This window comes from Somniosus microcephalus, chromosome 1 (assembly GCF_052327205.1).
Source record: "Somniosus microcephalus isolate GS21.2 chromosome 1, FLI_Smic_1.0, whole genome shotgun sequence".
Lineage (NCBI taxonomy): Eukaryota > Metazoa > Chordata > Chondrichthyes > Squaliformes > Somniosidae > Somniosus > Somniosus microcephalus.
This window is the reverse complement of record NC_140987.1, coordinates 70688501-70706926: the sequence shown is the minus strand read 5'-3', so window position 1 is coordinate 70706926 and position 18426 is coordinate 70688501. Positions and strand designations below refer to the sequence as shown.

Below are 18426 nucleotides of genomic sequence, written 5' to 3'. Positions count from 1 at the left end.
AGTTTCTCAGATTTTTTATTCAGTCCTTCTCACTCGGGAGTTGGGAATCAGCAATTTAATTATTTATTTCATCGGACCACTGACAGAATTGGGCTGCTCGTTACCGCTGCCGTTTTTGAATGCAGACCCACATTTCCGCTAACATGGGTACCAACTAGTAACGTATACTCGTAGAATTAAATCCTGCATAATCTTGGATAGAAACAGTATCAAGACAAGTACCACAAACGATGACCATAAACTGTATATTAATGACTGCAAGGTATCTAAAAGCCACTCTAAACACGGCTTTTGACTGGGACAATGGAAAATGAGTCCAAGTGTGCATCTTTTATTTACAAAATGTATTACCACAGAGAAATGCAGAGCCAATAACACAGGAAAAATAATTACTTAACATCACAGTTTGGAAGTATTAAAAAGTAAGAAATCAATCTTTGACAAATAGTATCCACGCAGGCTGGTCAATACCTCTCTCAGCAGTTTGCATGGCTGCACCTTTCGATCATCAAGCATAAGCAATGGCTGGTTGTCAATCAGGGCTTCTTCTCGAGGATTCTGTAGACTGTATCACTGATCAATTTCAGGCATTTATGCTTTCAGACATTTCGGATTATAATTGGTTTACAGAAGTAAAACAGGATTTGTTCTTTCATGTGTTGATGTGGACAACGTTTACTTGCTGAGGAAGTACCACTTGTTCACTGGAGAGAGAAACCTGTGTAAGATCATTTCTGTCACTCAAAATAAAGAGTGGTGTGTCTGGCGCTAATTCCAGATGCTCGTCAAGAACTGCAATAGCTACACTGTTTCTTAAAGGGGAAACCGTATCTGCCAAGTAGCCATGCCTAAACATTGCTCATCCTTCATGTTTATTTCTTCAAATCCTATCTATTGCCATCTTATGGTGGGCTCCTGCTATATGGTAATGAATTGACAAATACATTCTCGGCATAATGTTCAAATCAAGTATAAGGCATTTATTTCCTCTATTGTGCAATGTGTGAAAGTCAGTGGCTTGGGTTGGCATGGTGCTGTCTACTTGTGCTTATGCTTTGTTTCAGATGTGGGACACTTAACCGATCACTCCCTGGCAGGCTCAGGATTTCACTAACAGCTTGTTGCTGGGATTCTGGTTGCCCTAGGCCATCTTGGGCTGTGCATTACAAGGGCCCTGACTGTGAGTCAGCCTAATTCAGGACCGAGGTGACAATAACTTTCAGCCAGCTTTTTCTGTACCTGGTGCATCACAATAAGAGGGGGCATTAATCCCACAAATAGTGTGCTGCCACTCCCTGAATTCTGCAGTAGATCTTGCAACACCTCACCTGTGAAACTGGCATTGCTCACCCAAATTCTATAACAATGTTGCTGAGTAGACATCTGGCTTTTGCTGTCTTAGTACAGAGGTTCCCGAACTGGGGGAGGTGGGGGGTGCAACAAGGTTATCAGGGGGGCCCAAGCAGGACAGTCTGGGATAAGAGCAAAATAGCAAAGTCCACCGACTCTGCCTCCTCCAGCAGCAAGTCGCTGGTACGCTTCCTCTTATCGACACCATGAACAGACTTACAGCACTGCAACCACTAGTTGCAATTAAGTTATGTTTAAAAAGCACACATTTCAGTTTAGTACAAACAAATGGGTACAAAATGAAAACAAACATGAAACATGAAAGTAGGATTCCACTCGCTTGCTCATCCAAAAAGTCTAAGCTTGAAGGGAAAAGAAAAACAAAATCCATGGAGTTCAGTCCACTCAATCAAGATGGGGTGTGCCCATTTTCACTGTTAAAAATGAAACCTTACTCTGCTGATGTTGGTGAATATCCACGTGGAATTAAGCCATACAGATCAGGAAGGTCCTTGCCTCCTATATGGTTCAGAAGGTATGTTGCTATCAGATCTTGACTGGACCACCATAGATTTATAGAATGATACAGCACAGGAGAAAGCCATTTGGCCCATCGTGCCTGCTCTTTGAAAGAGCTCTCCAATTAGTCCCACTCCCCTGTTCTTTCCCCATAGCTCTGCAAATACTTCTCATTCAAGTATTTATCCAATTCTCTTTTGAATGTTACTTTTGCAGCTGCTTCCACCACCCTTTCAGGCAGTGCATTCCAGATCACAACAACTTGTTCTTGTGCCAATGACCTGCAATATGTGTCCTCTGGTTACCGACCTTTCTGCCACTGGAAACAGTTTCTCCTTATTTACTCCCTCAAAACATGATTTTGAACACCTCTATCAAATCTCCCCTTAACCTTCTCTGCTCTAAGGAAAGCAATCCTGGATTCTCCACCTAACTGAAGTTTTTCATCCCTGGTACCATTCTAGTAAATCTCCTCTGCACCCTCTCTAAGGCCTTGGTGTTCCTAAGATGTGGTGCCCAGAATTGGACACAATACTCCAGCTGGGGCCTAACCAGTGTTCTATAAAGGTTAAGTGTAAATTCCTTTCTTTTGTACTCTATGGGCTGGATTTTCATTGAGGAGTCAGGTAGGAGGCGGGACTACAACTTTCAGGGTTGTAGTCCCGCCTCCATCGAGTTCTAGCCAACCCACGCGATTTTGACTTGATTGACCTTGTTGAGCCCGCCCAGCGGGCTCAGCAGGCCAATTAAGGGCCACCCGGCAACAGGTGACGTCACAGATTGATATTTCATCTGTCAAGACCTTTTGACAGATGAAATATCAGCATTTCACAGCTGTTTGAAGCTGTCAAACACTGACAATCTGTAGTCCAAGTTAATTCCTTCCTGTCAGGATGATTTAGAGATCTCCCCGGAACAGAAAGCTGAATGCTGGAACTTTTGACAGATCGCGGCCATTCTGCTTTCTGTGCCGGTGAGATGAGGGACTCCCGAGACCTGAGGGAAGGAAGGCTGTAAAGGTATGTAAATGTAAGTAAAACTTCTTTAAACACACCAAACACACTTACCTCTGCACTCATGCACCCATCACTCACCTGAACACCGGACATCTCGACCCCTCCAAGCCTTCATCCCGACGGCCCGCCTTGCTAACTTGGCGTGGTTTGGAGCCATCGGGAATCCCACATTTCAACAATGAAAATAGGGATTAGGCTAAAAACTGCCTGTTAACTACCTGTTAACAGACAGTTAATTGGCACTAATCCCCTTCCCGCCTCGGGGAGGCAGGTTCCAGTGCAGGTAGGGTACCCGCCTCCTTTGAAACTGGCATGGAGGCAGGTTGGGGGTGGGATGGGTTTGTGCCCCCCCCGCCCGATTTCGGGATTTTAACCCCCCATACGCCTCCAATCCCGCCTCCACGGCCCAATGAAAATCCTGCCTAATGCCTCTATTTATAAAGCCAAGGATTCCGTAGCCTTTTTAACAGCCTTTTCAACTGGTCTTGTCACCTTCAAAGACTTGTGTACACACCCACCCAGGTCTCTCTATTCCTGAACCCCTTTAAAATTGTACCAATTAGTTTATATTGCCTCTCCTCATTGTTTCCACCAAAATAAAAGAAAAGAAACTTTCATTTATATAGCTCCTTTCACGACCACTGGACATCCCAAAGCGCTTTACAGCCAAAATGAATCAATTCACACTTCTGTGTTAAGTTTCATCTGCCTTGTGTCTGCCCATTTCACCAATCTGTGTCTACATCCTCCTGAAGCCCATTACTATTCTCCTCACTATTTACTACATTTCCGAGCTTCATGTCATCTGCAAACTTTGAAATTATGCCCTGTATACCCAAGTACAGGTCGGTAATATATATCAAAAAGAGCAGTGGTCCCAACACTGATCTCTTGACAGTGTCAGCTGTGGCTCAGTTGGTAGCACCCTTGCCTCCGAGTCAGAAAGTTTTGGGTTCAAGTCCCTGGAACACAAAAATCTAGCTGACACTCCAGTGCAGTACTGAGGGAGTGCTGCACTTTTGGAGGTGCCGTCTTTCAGATGAAGCCGTTAAACCGAGGCCCCGTCTGTTGTAGCCAATATTTATCCCTCAATCAGTATCACCAAAAAACAGATTATCTGGTCACATTGCTGTTTGTAGGAGCTTGCTGTGCGCAAAATGGCTGCTGCATTTCCTACATTACAGCAGTGACTACACTCAAAAGTACCTCATTGGCTGTAAAGTGCTTTGGGGCGTCCAGTGGTCATGAAAGGTGCTATATAAATGCAAGTCTTTCTTTAAACTCTTAAAAATGCTCATACAGTGCTGCTAAGCCTGAGAATGCCAACATCCCTACCCACCCAACAAACTACATCCCAAATGGAAGACCAGCAGACAGGAGGCCCTCAAGCTGCCCCTTCTCAGGCTCATGGCCATGTCTCCAGCATCCCTTTACAGTAAGTCCTCGATTCGGTGGCCACCAATGCTACTGCATCTAACCTCCCTGAATCTGGATGTTGCTGCTTCTTTCCACTTGCCCCAGTGCCAGTAGTTGCAGACACAATCAGGTGAGTGAGACAAACACAGTAGAGCAAGAAGGTAATAAAAAAGGGAAAGTTAAAATATATAAAAGAAAAGGGAGAAAGCGAGATTGAAAAAAACAGAAATGGATGAGAGAATCAGAAATAGAGGAGTGTGAAAGAGTTAAGCAGGAGAAAAGAGCAAAGTCCAGAAATGAAGGAGCGAGACAGACAGAAAGGAGTGAGAGATATAAACAGACAGATATGGAGGAAAGAGAGACAAATACAAATGGAGGGGAATGCACTTTTCTCCTTTGGAGTAATAAACCAGGAAGAAATCTGCAGGCTTATAAGGTAAATTTACTGAAAACACTATACTGGCATCATACCTTCGTCTGGGATACTGCTTGGTTTGACATATTCTGGTGCCTGTAAAACAAAATACAATTAACATTTCCCTTGTGTACTGACTTACCCAGTTGAGCTGTAACTTTACAGCTGAATATTGCACTTGAGCTGGCTCTGTATTCTTTTGCCTATTATTATCTGCATGTAAGTAGATGGTGCAAAAAGAACATTGCTTAAGTAGCTGGTGCAAAGTGTAGGCTGGGTAAGGTCTGTCACTATTAATAATATAAAAAAGTTATCACACTTCCATGAATCCTCCTCCCGAGGTCAGGGGAACTTGAGCAGCCTGCAGATTTCTTCCTGGTTTATTACTCCAAAGGAGAAAAGTGCATTTAGCGGATAATATAATAGGTTAGTACCACTCCCTCTCCTGCCTTGAAACACTCTTCTGCACCACATCTTGTAACCCAGTGAAGAACCTGGAAACTCATCATGTGTGGCAGGCACACTTCCTTGTGATTCTTGAAGGATTTTGTGATCAGGAACTATTTTAAAGGCAAACAGGTCTAAAGAAGGTAGGTCCCAAAAACTGTGGCCATTCTGTAGGACTCCTGCCGCGAGTTCAGCGGGAGTTTGCTGGAATGGCTACAAACCTGCCAGGGGTCCAGCCACAAAGCAGAGTTTCCTGTATGGCCTTGTGGGGGCTTCCACTCATCCCTACAAAATAATTGATGTCAGGGATACGGGACCAGAGACCTTCTAAGTAGGCAGTTCCCACTTCAGGGGACGGGCAGGGGGCGCTCCTGTCGGGTTCTTCCTCTGACACCATGAACTTAGGTGGGGTCAGTGACGGAATTCTGTTGCAGGTGCGATCCCAAGGTGGATCTTAGCCTTACTTAACTGTCAAGTACTGATTATAAACTACAACGCATGCAACCATGGAAGAGAGGTTACAGGTTATAAATATGAGGTCTTTTGCCCCTGCATCATATTCAGTTTCTTTCAACCACCGAGGCAGTATATTAGCATAACTCACCTTGGGAATCACATTAACTGGACCAGCCATATTAACACCATGGTTAAAGAGCCAGGCAGAGGCCCAGTGGACAAGTGGCTCACCTCCTGACTGCTCAAAGCTTCTCCACCATCTACGAGACTCAAGTCAGGAGTGTGATGGAATACTCACCACCCGTCCAGATGGGTGCAGCTATAAAAACACTCAAGAGGCTCATCATCGTGCTGGACAGGATAGTCCACTTGATCAACAGCCCTGCCACTGAACTTAATACCCATCTCCTCCAATACCAGCACACTGTGGCTGCAATATGCACATTCTGAATGTAATGCAGCAATTCACCGGGCTTACTTTGAAAACATCCCCCAGCCCCAGAACCTTTCCCCACTAAGGAGGACACGATCACCAACACCATTGGTTCATTACCACCTGCAAGTTCCCCTCCAAATCACAAGCCATCCTAACTTGGACGCATATTACCTACCGTTCCATCATTATTTCTGGGTCAATATCCTGAAATTCCCTAGCTAACATCAGCATTTGAGCAGCATCATCACAAGGAGTGCAGCTGTTCAAGGAGAAGGCCCAGGGATGGGCAATAAATGCAGCTTTGTCAGCATCACCTGCAACCCGAGGACAAATTTTTAAAAGCATGAGGCGTGTTGGTCAAGGTTTGAAGAGTTATAAGTGCAAATTTTCCCAATGGGTAGTGTGGCAAATCACACTCACCCAGCCTGCAGAGCGCTGAACGTATACTTACAACAAGGGTCGGGCTCATTTTAATTGTGTGGTTGGTAGCTTGCCCGCTGGTGGACGGGGCATCACACACACATCCAAATTACATCATTGCAACTTCACTGAAATATTACAATGAAGGTGGGAACTTCCTCCTCCCTTCAGCACCAGCTGCACAAAATGGGCTGAAATCTGGCATTATTGATTTCTAACCCATTTCTGGTTGGTAATGCCCATTATACACCCAAAAATTGGGCATGAGCAATCAGAAGATCTAACCTGTAATCTCTATGTACCACATGATCCTGAAATCTAATCCATTTCTGCACATTTTAAACAAGTTCTGATGAACCTACTTGCAGAGAGGGTGGAGTGCCTCCAGTTTTGGTTATCAGTGACAGCATTTGTCATCAAATTATGCTTACTAGTTATTCAGAACCTAAACTAAATTTTTTGCTGCCATTAACATGAGTACAGTAGCCTAGAGGTTATGTTACTAGATTTGTAATTCAGAGGCCTGGACTAATGAGCTCAAATCCCACCACGGCAATTAAATAAAATCTGGAATAAAAAGCTAGTATCAGCAATGGTGACCATGAACCTGCTGGATTGTCGTAAAAATTCATCTGGTTCACTAATGTCCTTTAGGGCAGGAAATCTGCTGTCCTTACCCGGTCTGGCCTCTATATGACTCCAGACCCACAGCAATGTGGTTGACACTTAACTGATCTCTGAAATGGCCTAGCAAGCAGTTGTATTCAACCCATCTTCTCAAGCAATGGGCAATAAATGCTGGCCTTACCAGTGATGCCCACAACCCATGAAAGAATTTTTAAAAAACAACTTGCATTTATATAGCGCCTTTAACATAGTAAAATATCCCAAGAAGCGCTATCAAAGAAAATTTGACACTGAGCCACATAAGGAGATATTAGGACAGATGACCGAAAGCTTGGTCAAAAAGGTAGGTTTTATGGAGCATCTTAAAAGGAGGAGAGGTAGCGGGTTAGGGCAGGAATTCCAGAGCTTAAGGTCTAGGCAGCTGAAGCCACGGCCGCCTATGGTAGAGTGATGAAAATTGGGTATGTGCAAGAGGCCAGAATTGGAGGAATGCAGAGTTCTCGGAGGGTTGTAGGACTGGAGGTAGTTATAGAGATAGGGAGGGGCGAAGCCATGGAGGGATTTGAAAACAAGGATGAGAATTTTAAAATCGAGGTGTTGCCAATGTAGGTCGGTGAGCACAGGGTGATGGGTGAACAGGACTTGGTGAGAATTAGGACACAGGCAGCAGAGTTGACAGCTATGATTTATTTGCAACAAGGCTAATATCAGCTTTTCCACCCTTGAGACAGAACAGTAGGGCTGGGGTTACGAGAAGGATGAACTTTGATGGGCCAAATGGCCACTGCCCCACCTTTGGTGTTACTAATGTTCTGACACTTCATTTCATAGCATGGCACAGTCAAGAACTGGTTAAATTCACCTGAGAATCTGATCGATTCAATTCCCTAGGCAACCTAGAACATTAGTTCCCCACTTTTATTAATGAAGAAATACAGTCATTATCCATCTGAACGGTGCAATGTCACTGACATTGGTCTTTATAACCAAAGCTGGTAAACAAACTATGGGCTAGATTTTCAGTTGCTTGGGGCAGCAGTTAGCGCCTTAAGAGAAGTGATTTTCGGGCGCTATGCGTGTAGTGCCCGGGCGCAGCGCAGTTTGCGCCCCGCCCCAAATTAAGTTGCCCGTTAGCGCCGGCGCTAAGTTTAGCGGCCGCCCGGATGCGCGCAGAAAATGACGTCACATCCTCATGCAACGCCCTTTGGCCGCCCCAAATACAAACTTCAGTCGGACCGCCATATTGTGCGGCTGGCGTCCAGAGCGTTTGTAAAAATGGAACGCAACACACCCTGGGGAGCGCTAATTAAAGGGCACACCTCCTGCACTATACAAGGCGGTCTGCATGTGTTGTGTGGAACCTCCTCCTCCTCCTCCTCCTCCTCAAAAAACACATGCACCCTTCCCCTTTAAGAGCTCACTGGCACCAGAGTGTCTGCCGTGCGCTGCGCCCGAGCTCGGGTGTTGCGCTCTGCACTGCCGGCTTAGCGCCTAAAGATAGTAGTGGAACGCCTCTTTTAGCGTTCCACCAACCTCTTAGGGCGAAGCCACTGAATTTCCGGCAACGGGGCGCTACTTTGGGGCGGGCGCTAAGGTTAGCGCCCCAAAACTGTCTATACTGAAAATCTAGCCCTATAACTTTACTGCATTACTGTGTTCTTAAACAGACTTCTACTTACTGAATGTACAATCGATTCTGCTTCTTCGTGACTACAATGGAAGGGGCTGTCACTGATTGACACATTTTTGCTGAGGTTAAAAAAAGAGATGATTACAAAGTTAGCTATATAAAGTTCAAACAAGAACATTTACAAGTAGAGCTATGAGACTTAAAAATGATTAATGGTTGATTCATTTTCCAAGGTACTGCAGAGCTCATAATAGATCAACAATTCATATCTCCCTACTGGTTGGAATGCACATTTTTGAGGTCAAATTCACAGCAAGGAATAGATATTTTGAATTGTCCTATATACTATTAAAGAAAATTAAACCTAAAAATGGAAAGAAGTGAAACAAATTAACAAACAAACAGGAGCCATAGCACTGTGGTAATTAAGGTATTACATAGAATTTACAGCATAGAAACAAACCACTCGGCCTATGCCGATGTTTATGCTCCACACTAGCCTCCTCCCATTCTCTTTATTCATCTCACCCTATCAACATATCCTTCTATTCCTTTCTCCCTCATGTACTTATCTAGCTTCTCCTTAACATGCACCTATGCTATTCATCTCAACCACTCCATGTGGTAGCAAGTTGTACATTCTCACCACCTGTAAGATGCAGCAGGTCAATTTTCCCTGGGAATAATAAAGATGGCTCCAGGTATCAGGAATTAAATTTAGGACCAAAGATTAATATTAGTATAAGTAATCTTTGGAAAAGAAGAGACTTTGAGGTGACCTAATTGGGATACACTATGTATTATCACAAATATTTGTTCCTTAAAAAGATTTAAAAAGTTTACAACCATACCACTGTTGTAGTTAAATATTATTCAAACTCACCAGTTAATATCGCCCCCGTCAGTCTTCTTGTAGATTAAAGACTGCCAGTACTGATGAGTAGACTTAATCACTCCAATTGTAAAATCCTACAAACATAAAGTGCAAGCATTATGTTTATATGTCTGTATGACTCTGAATGGTCTAACTTAGCAGTAAAGTTGTTTAAAAGTGGTAAGAAAAGAGGAACAACAGTCCTAAAAGGGAATGATTTCTTCAACTCTATGGGCTAGATTTTACCAGCCCTGAGGAGGCGGGTTTGGAGGTGGGACTACTGGGAAAATTGGGAGAGAGTCCCAACCACGCTCCCAACCCGCCTCCGAACCATCTTCCTGGGAGGCGGCTCCCCGACTTGCGCAGGGACCCATCTCCTAGTGGCGGGAAGGGGATTAGAGCCAATTAACTGCCTGTTAACAGGTAATTAACAGGCAGTTAAGAGGCTTTTCCCCATTTTCCGCCTGCTGATGCGGGCTTCCCGATGTCGGGAATCCCTGCCAGGGTCAGCGCGGCGAGCTGTGGGTCTGCTGCAGTGTAAGTGTGCAAATGACAGCTGCAGAGGTAGTGTGATGGTGCACAGGTAAGTATGACCGGTGAGAGAATATAATGAGAAATATTTTTATTTTGTTTATATGTATCTGCAGGTGACAAGATTTGATGTTTCTGTGATGCCTCATCTGATCGGGAGAACTGACAGATGGCTTCTGCAGTCTCACATGCAGCTGCCATCTGATTTCTCCTAAGGAGAGAGTCATTGGTGGGCCTGGGTGCAAGGGCTCACCTTTGGACAGTGATTGTCAGTGTTTGACAGCACCTCAATGCTGTCAAACACTGACAATTCATAGAAACATAGAAGATAGGAGCAGGGGTAGGCCATTCAGCCCTTCGAGCCTGCTCCGCCATTCAATGAGATCGTGGCTGATCATCCAAATTCAGTACCCTGTCCCTGCCTTCTTCCCATATCCCTTGATCCCTTTAGCCTTAAGAAATATATCCAACTTCTTCTTGAATATATTTAATGACCTGGCCTCCACCGCCCTCTGTGGCAGAGAATTCCACAGGTTCACCACTCTCTGGGTGAAGAAATTCCTCCTCATTTCAGTCCTAAATGGCTTACCCCTTATCCTTAGACTATGACCCCTGGTTCTGGACTCCCAGGCCATCAGAAACATCCTTCCTGCATCTAGTCTGTCCAGGCCTGACAGAATTTTATAGGTTTCGATGAGATCCCCTCTCAATCTTCTAAACTCCAGTGAGTATAAGCCCAATCGACACAATCTCTCCTCATACGTCATTCCTGCCATCCCAGGTATCAGCCTGGTGAATCTTCGCTGCACTCCTTCCATGGCAAGTACGTCCTTCCTCAGATAAGGTGACCAAAACTGCACACAATACTCAAGGTGCGGTCTCACCAAGGCCCTGTACAACTGCAGCAAGACATCCTTGTTCCTGTACTCAAACCCTCTTGCTACGAAGGCCAACATACCATTTGCCTTCTTAACCTTCAGTGACTGGTGCACAAGAACACCCAGGTCTCTTTGCACTTCCCCTTCTCCCAATCTATTGCCATTCAAATAATAATCTGCCTTCCTGTTTTTGCCACAAAAGTGGATAACCTCACATTTATCCACATTATAGTGCATTTGCCATGTTTCTGCCCAATCACCCAACCTGTCCAAATCGTACTGGAGTTTCACGACATCCTCCTCACAGCATACCCTCCCACCCAGCTTTGTGTCATCTACAAATTTGGAGATATTACATCCAATTCCCTCGTCCAGATCATTAATATATATTGTGAACAGCTGAGGTCCTAGGACCGATCCTTGCAGTACCCCATTAGTCACTGCCTGCCACTCGGAAAACGACCCGTTTATTCCAACTCTTTGCTTTCTGTCCGCCAACCAGTTCTCTATCCAAGTCAATACCATGCCCCCAATCCCATGTGCCTTAATTTTGCACACTAATCTCTTATGCGGGACCTTATCGAAATACACCACATCCACTGGTTCTCCCTTATCTATTTTACCAGTTACATCCTCAAAAAATTCCAGTGGATTAGTCAAGCACGATTTACCTTTTGTCAATCCATGTTGACTTTCTCCGATTCTGTACCTGCTTTCCAAGTGCTCTGCTATTACATCTTTTATAATGGACTCTAGCATTTTCCCCACTACCGATGTCAGGCTTACCGGTCTATAATTCCCCGCTTTTTCTGTACCACCTTTTTTGAATAGTGGGGTAACATTAGCTACCCGCCCATCCGTGGGTACTGTTCCAGAGTCTATCGAGTTCTGGAAGATGACCAGCAATGCATCTACTATTTCTAGGGCCACTTCCTTAAGTACCCTAGGATATAGATTAGCAGGCCCTGCGGATTTATAGGCCTTCAGTCCCATCAATTTTCCTAACACCATTTCCCTACAAATACTGATTTCTTTCAGTTCCACCCTTTCATCAGACCCTATATTCCCCGGCATCTCTGGGAGGTTATTTGTGTCCTCCTTTGTGAAGACAGAACCAAAATATGTATTTAGTTGGTCTGCCATTTCTTTGTTCCCCATTATAAATTCCCCTGATTCTGACTGCAAGGGACCTACGCTTGACTTCACCAATCTTTTTCTCTTCACCTATCTATAAAAGCTTTGAGTCAGTTTTTATGTTCCCTGCGAGCTTACTCTCATATTCTATTTTCCCTTTCTTAATTAATCCCTTTGTCCTCCTTTGTTGAATCCTAAACTGCTCCCAATCCTCAGGTTTATTGCTTTTTCTGGCCAATTTATATGTCCTCTCCTTGGATCTTATGCTATCCCTAATTTCCCTTGTTAGCCACGGTTGAGTCACCTTTTTTGTTTTATTTCTATGCCAAACTGGGATGAACAAATTCTGTAGTTCATCCATTCGGTCTTTGAATGTTTGCCATTGCCTATCCATCGTCAACCCTTTGAGTGACATTCCCCAATCAATCCTACCCAACTCGCTCCTCAGACCATCGTAGTTTCCTTTATTTAAATTGAGGACCCTAGTCTCTGAGTCAACTACTTCATTCTCCATCTTAATGAAGAATTCGATCATATTATGATCGCTCCGACCCAGGGGACCTCGTAAACAAGATTGCTAATTAATCCTTTCTCGTTACATAATACCCAGTCTAAGATGGCCTGATCTCTGGTTGGTTCCTCGACATATTGGTCCAGGAAACCATCCCGTAAACACTCCAGGAATTCCTCCTCCACAGTATTGTTACTAATTTGGTTAGCCCAATCTATATGTAGATTAAAGTCACCCATGATGACTGCTGTACCCTTATTGCACGCTTCTTTAATTTCCCTTTTAATGCCATCCCCAACCTCCGCCTTACTGTTTGGAGGTCTATATACCACTCCCACTAACGTTTTCTTCCCCTTAGTATTTCTCAATTCTACCCATACAGATTCCACATCATCAGAGCTAATATCCTTCATTTCAATTGTGTTAATCCCTTCTTTAACCAGTAATGCTACCCCACCTCCTTTTCCTTTTTGCCTATCTTTCCTGAATATCGAATACCCCTGGATGTTGAGTTCCCAGTGTTGGCCATCCTTGAGCCATGTTTCCGTAATCCCAACCAAATCATATTCGTTTACCTCTATTTGCACAGCCAATTCATCCACCTTATTACGAATGCTCCTCGCATTAAGACACAAAGCCGTCAAGCTTGTTTTTTTAACGCTCTTAGACCTATTAGAATTATTATTTACTGTGGCCACGTTTGATTTAAACCGTTGATTTCTCTGACTGCCACTTTTGCTTTTCTCCTTCCTATCTTTTGCTTTTCTCCTTGTTTCCCTTTCCTCTGTCTCCCTGCTCAGGTTCCCAACCCCCCTGCCATTTTAGTTTAAACCCTTCCCCAGAGCACTAGCAAACACTCAATCTGTCAAAAAATTATGGTGCCTGTCACTTTAACAACACCAGCAGATGAAGCATCATGCACTGACGTCATCTGTAAGCAGGGCGGGCTTAACAAGGCCAATCAGGGGAAAATAGCATCAGGTCGTCAGGTGTCGCTAGGGGTAGGACTACAACCTTGAAACCAGCAGTCCCGCCCCCAACGCGCCTCCTCAGGTAAGATCCCGGCTTTTATTTTTAAGCTGTATGTGCTCGGTATTGCACAAGAAATGTTTTCTATTTGATATTTAAGTTAGCAAGGAAAATGGGAAAAATGATCAAAGTTGCAGAAGTGAGAGTTTGCTTTACAGATAACTGCCACTTTCACAATGTGACTTCTCGGAATATATACTACAATTGGGAGCCAGCATTTCCTTTGCAATTTGAGCAAAGTTCTAAATGTGTAATAAAAAAGAGAGATTAACCATTTTGGAACTAGTAGCACACAGCGGAAACCTCACTGACGGTCACATTTCTGGATTTATTTGACCATTTTTCCACAGACAGGAGTTATTTTAAAATGTGCTTTCAAATTAAAGCTTGTTTTAAATTCACAAGACAGCAGGGCTGACAGGTAAATATTAAGTTTCAGGTGAGGTGCCTGAACTCAACATCCTGGTAGACAATGAAAGATAATTAGACATTCCAGCAACTGTTCACACTCATTGCTGCTGCAACAGTCCTAATAATTTGGACTCAGCAGGGGTCATTGTGGACTCTGCTCTTGGTGGGGTGGGGTGGGGTGGGGGGGTGCGGTGGGGGGGTGCATTCAGGAGTCAGTTTTGAGTTAGGTTTTAAACAAAAACAGAAAGCAAATTTTAGTTTGGCTTTTGGAAATAGGATTGCACAGTCAGTCAGTCAGGTAACAAAGTGCAGCAGGAAGTTTGAAAAGGCAGTGAGGGAGGCTCTGCCCTGGTTTTTTTTTTAATTCATTGATGGGATGGGGGCGTCGCTGGCTGGCTAGGCCTGCATTTAGTGCCCATCACTAATTGCCCTTGAGAAGATGGTGGTGAGCCGCCTTCTTGAACCGCTGCAGTCCATATGGTGTAGATTGTTTTTACGTAGCGGTTGTTTACAACTGAGTGGCTTGCTAGGCCATTTCAGAGGGCATTAAGAGTCAACCACATTGCTGTGGGTCTGGAGTCACATGTAGGCCAGACCAGGTAAGGACGGCAGATTTCCTTCCCTAAAGGACATTAGTGAACCAGATGGGTTTTGCAACAATCGACAATGGTATCATGGTCGCCATTACTAAAACTAAGGTAGATGTAGAGAGATTATTCTGTTTAAACTAAGTAAGACGGCCTACTGGAGTGGGGTAGTGTTGCGTGTTCCTTATTATATTACATGGATACAAGTTTACCAATTGAACAAAGCAACTTTGATCACACTTGTTGCTCTGTATGCTTCACCTTACTGTGGAATAAAGAAGCTTACTGATTCGACCCAAACTTTGCCTCATATAATGTTAACTCAATTCGCCTTCAGATGGATTGAAGAAACAAACATGCAAAAGACACAGAGATCTGCTGCAGATCACAAGGGAATTCTACTATTACTCCTCCAAGTCCCACTAGCAGGCAAGTAGGTATAGGGCAGCATGAGCATTAGCACACAGAGGAAACCTCCCTGACAAGTTAGTAAAAGACGACCTGCAATAGCACACAGAGAAAGGCTCACTGACAGACTAGTAAACAGTAACCTGTAAAATTATTCTGTTTCCACTTAACGAGATCCTGCAAAAAATTTAAAATCAGGTTTTAGGAAAAGAAAATTGCTGCCAAATCATAAACCAGAAAAATTATACATGAACTCGCACCTATTACCTCTGCTAAAAATTTCTCTTTTGAGGGGTTTGGAGAAGTGTTAGTGCTTCTGTAGAAAAGTTTCACTTTTAGTAGTACTGTAGCATGAAGTTCTTATGCAAGAGCAGAAAAGAAACGCAGTAAACATGGAGATCAAATGTTAGACCTGCTCATGCCCCTTCCAGTGTATCCCCCAACCCTCCCACCAATGATTCATCTACACTGTAGAAGATGCAAAGGACTCTACATTAAATACAGAGCATACCCGGTCTTTGAATTCTCCATTGAACCCGAACTGGTTTTCCGGCTTTCCATTAGGAACCTTGTACATTTTAAACCAATTAACTGTGGCCTCCAGGTAGCCTGGTTTGTATTTCCTGACATCATTAATGTCTGTGGGTTGTAAATGAAAAATGTAATTCATAATAAAAGCAACATTTCCACAATGGGTCATAATGACATTCATTAATGGCTTTACTGCATCATGTCCTTTCTATAAAAAATAAATCCAATATTTCTCTATGTGCTATATCTTTCTGAATAAAGCAGCCAGTCCTCTGGCACTATTCCCTTTTCTATTGAATTTTCATATTATATATAAATAAGAATATATATATATAAAAAATATCTATGCACGGATGCAATCTATCTGGACCTGGGGTTTTATCCTCTCTAAATTTGGCTAGTTTACCATTTTCTTACTTTAGAATTTTTGGTTCACATACCTTACATCACCATCACAGATGAGGACCGACTCCCTGTGCTTGAGGGTATCTTCGCTATCCTTGACATTGATATGTTTTTGCAAACACACCCAGGATAATGAACAGAATAACCTTTGCCAATTGCTTTTAATTACTGGAATTATTTTATGTCTCCAGACTTCAGTGAACAATAGCATCACAACATAAGATCTTGCTTTAAGTTTAAATTATTAAGGGAATTTATTTTTAACAGATGAACAAGCAAATAACTAAATAAATCTGTTTACAGTAAAAACCATTCCTATTCATCTTCTTGAAGTTGCTATTATGTCAAATACTTTATTTATTTGCAGTGGTTTTTTTCTTATATTTCTTACCACTGCAACAACTTACACTGATCTCTTGAGAATACTCGTCTCTCAACTTCACCCAACTCAATTCTTCTCTTTAAACATCTCTGAAAAAAATGTTACTGAGACATCCTGCATTTTTGAGTAAATAAAGAAAGACTTGCATTTATATAATGCCTTTCACGACCTCAGGACGTCCCAATAAAGTACTTTTGAAGTGTAGTCACTGTTATATTGTAGGAAACACGGCAGTCAACCTGCGCACAGCGAGCTCCCACAAACAGCAATGTGATAATGACCAGATAATCTGTTTTAGGGATGCTGAATGAGGGATAAATATTGGCTAGGTATAACTGCCCTGCTCTTCTTCGATATAGTGCCATGGGATCTTTTACGTCCACCTGAGAGAGCAGACGGAGCCTCAGTTTAACGTCTCATCCAAAAGACAGCACCTATGACAATCAGCACTTTCTCAGTACTACACTGGAGTGTCAGTCTAGATTTTTGTGCACAAGTCTCTGGAGTGGGACTTGAACCCTTCTGATTCAGAGGCGAGAGTGCTACCCACTGAGACACATGTCAACCACGTTCAAAAATAAGGGGCTGTCATATGGATAAATGAGCGAATTGTTTGAATTTGTTTTAAAGTTGCTCGGTAACTCAACTCCCTCAACTTTACAGACCACTAAACTTGATACAATTGTACTGATTGTAAGTTTGGGCTAAGACTCTGGCTGCAACTATTTATTTTGAACTTATGTTCCTGTGCTCAGCCACAGCACAGCACTCATTAAATTAACTTTCATTTATCGCAACTGATGTTGCTCCAAAACTTCAAGGCATCACATGAGCTAGATGAGCAAATTATGGGAATTTACAGTGCTCAGATGTGATATGCCAAATGGCTGCAATTTTTTTTTTAGCCATTTAAACTCTATTCTGTAACCATTACAGTTTAAAACAATTAAGGCACATAGTGCAATCACCCTCATCTTCCTGATTTATTAAAAAGTGTACTATTTGACTCAGTGGTCGCACTCTCACCTCTAAGTCTGGGTTCAAGCCCCACTCCAGATACTAGAGCACATATCTAGACCGACAATGTTGAGGGAGTCCTGCACTGTCAAAGGTGCTGTCTTTTGGATGAAACATTAATGCGTGGCCCCGTCTTTTATTTTTATTAGTTCAAGAAACTTTGGTTTATCCAGAGGTTGTATGTCCGGAAACCTCGATCTACCGGCAGAAATCAGGAGCCGTTTTGTTAGGTTTTTTTTCTTCTCGTGGCTTTTTTCTTCTCGTGGCTTTTTTTTCCAACAGTCAGGCTCTGGAAAGTCTCTCTGAAGCTGTTGCTAAGCTACAGAGATGCTTCTAAGGTACGGGCCGACTGTTTAGAAGCTGTTGCTAAGCAAGTGTTTGTTGTCAGATACGGAGGTGAAAACCTCCATATGCTTCAACATTAACGCTGGTATGTCTGGCAGTTTTGAAAGATCGGCAACAGCTCGATATAACAAAGTCTCCTGTTTATGGGATGTGGGCATTGCTAGCAAGGCCAGCATTTATTGCCCATCCCTAATTGCTTGAGAAGGTGGTGGTGAGCACCTTCTTAAACCACTGCAGTCCATGTGGTGAAGGTGCTCCCACAGTGCTGTTAGGTAGGTAGTTCCAGGATTTTGAACCAGTGACGATGAAGGATCGGCGATATACTTCTAATTCAGGATGGTGTGTGACCTGGAGGTGAACTTGGAGGTGGTGGTGTTCCATGCGCCTGCTGCCCTTGTCCTTCTAAGTGGAAGAGGTCGCGGGTTTAGGAGGTGCTGCCGAAGAAGCCTTGGCGAGTTGCTGCAGTGCATCTTGTAGATGGTACACACTGCAGCCATGGTGGTGGTGGAGGGAGTGAATGTTTAAGGTGGTGGATGGTGTGCCAATCAAGCGGGCTGCTTTGTCCTGGATGGTGTCGAGCTTCTTGAGTGTTGTTGGAGCTGCACTCATCCAGGCAAGTGGAGAGTATTCCATCACACTCCTTATTTGTAG

At 43.5% G+C, this 18426-nt stretch overlaps 1 protein-coding gene across 7 annotated transcripts in view; it reads right to left on the bottom strand.

The window, feature by feature from the left end:
* Positions 1-310: 310 nt before the first annotated feature.
* Positions 311-18426, bottom strand: part of LOC147124155 (inorganic pyrophosphatase-like) — a 246223-nt gene continuing 228107 nt past the window's right edge. For 4 of the 7 annotated variants that reach the window (XM_085982932.1, XM_085982958.1, XM_085982984.1 and 1 more), the window contains 5 exons: positions 15607-15734; positions 9616-9701; positions 8782-8851; positions 4773-4812; positions 311-704 (listed from right to left, as the gene is read on the bottom strand). In XM_085982932.1, coding sequence (XP_085839058.1) covers positions 676-704; positions 4773-4812; positions 8782-8851; positions 9616-9701; positions 15607-15734 — 353 coding nt within the window. In that variant the 3' untranslated portion in view covers positions 311-675. Of the gene's footprint in view, positions 719-4772; positions 4813-8781; positions 8852-9615; positions 9702-15606; positions 15735-18426 lie in introns of all 7 variants that reach the window. The other 3 variants (XM_085982947.1, XM_085982942.1, XM_085982967.1) reach the window with 3 other exon arrangements.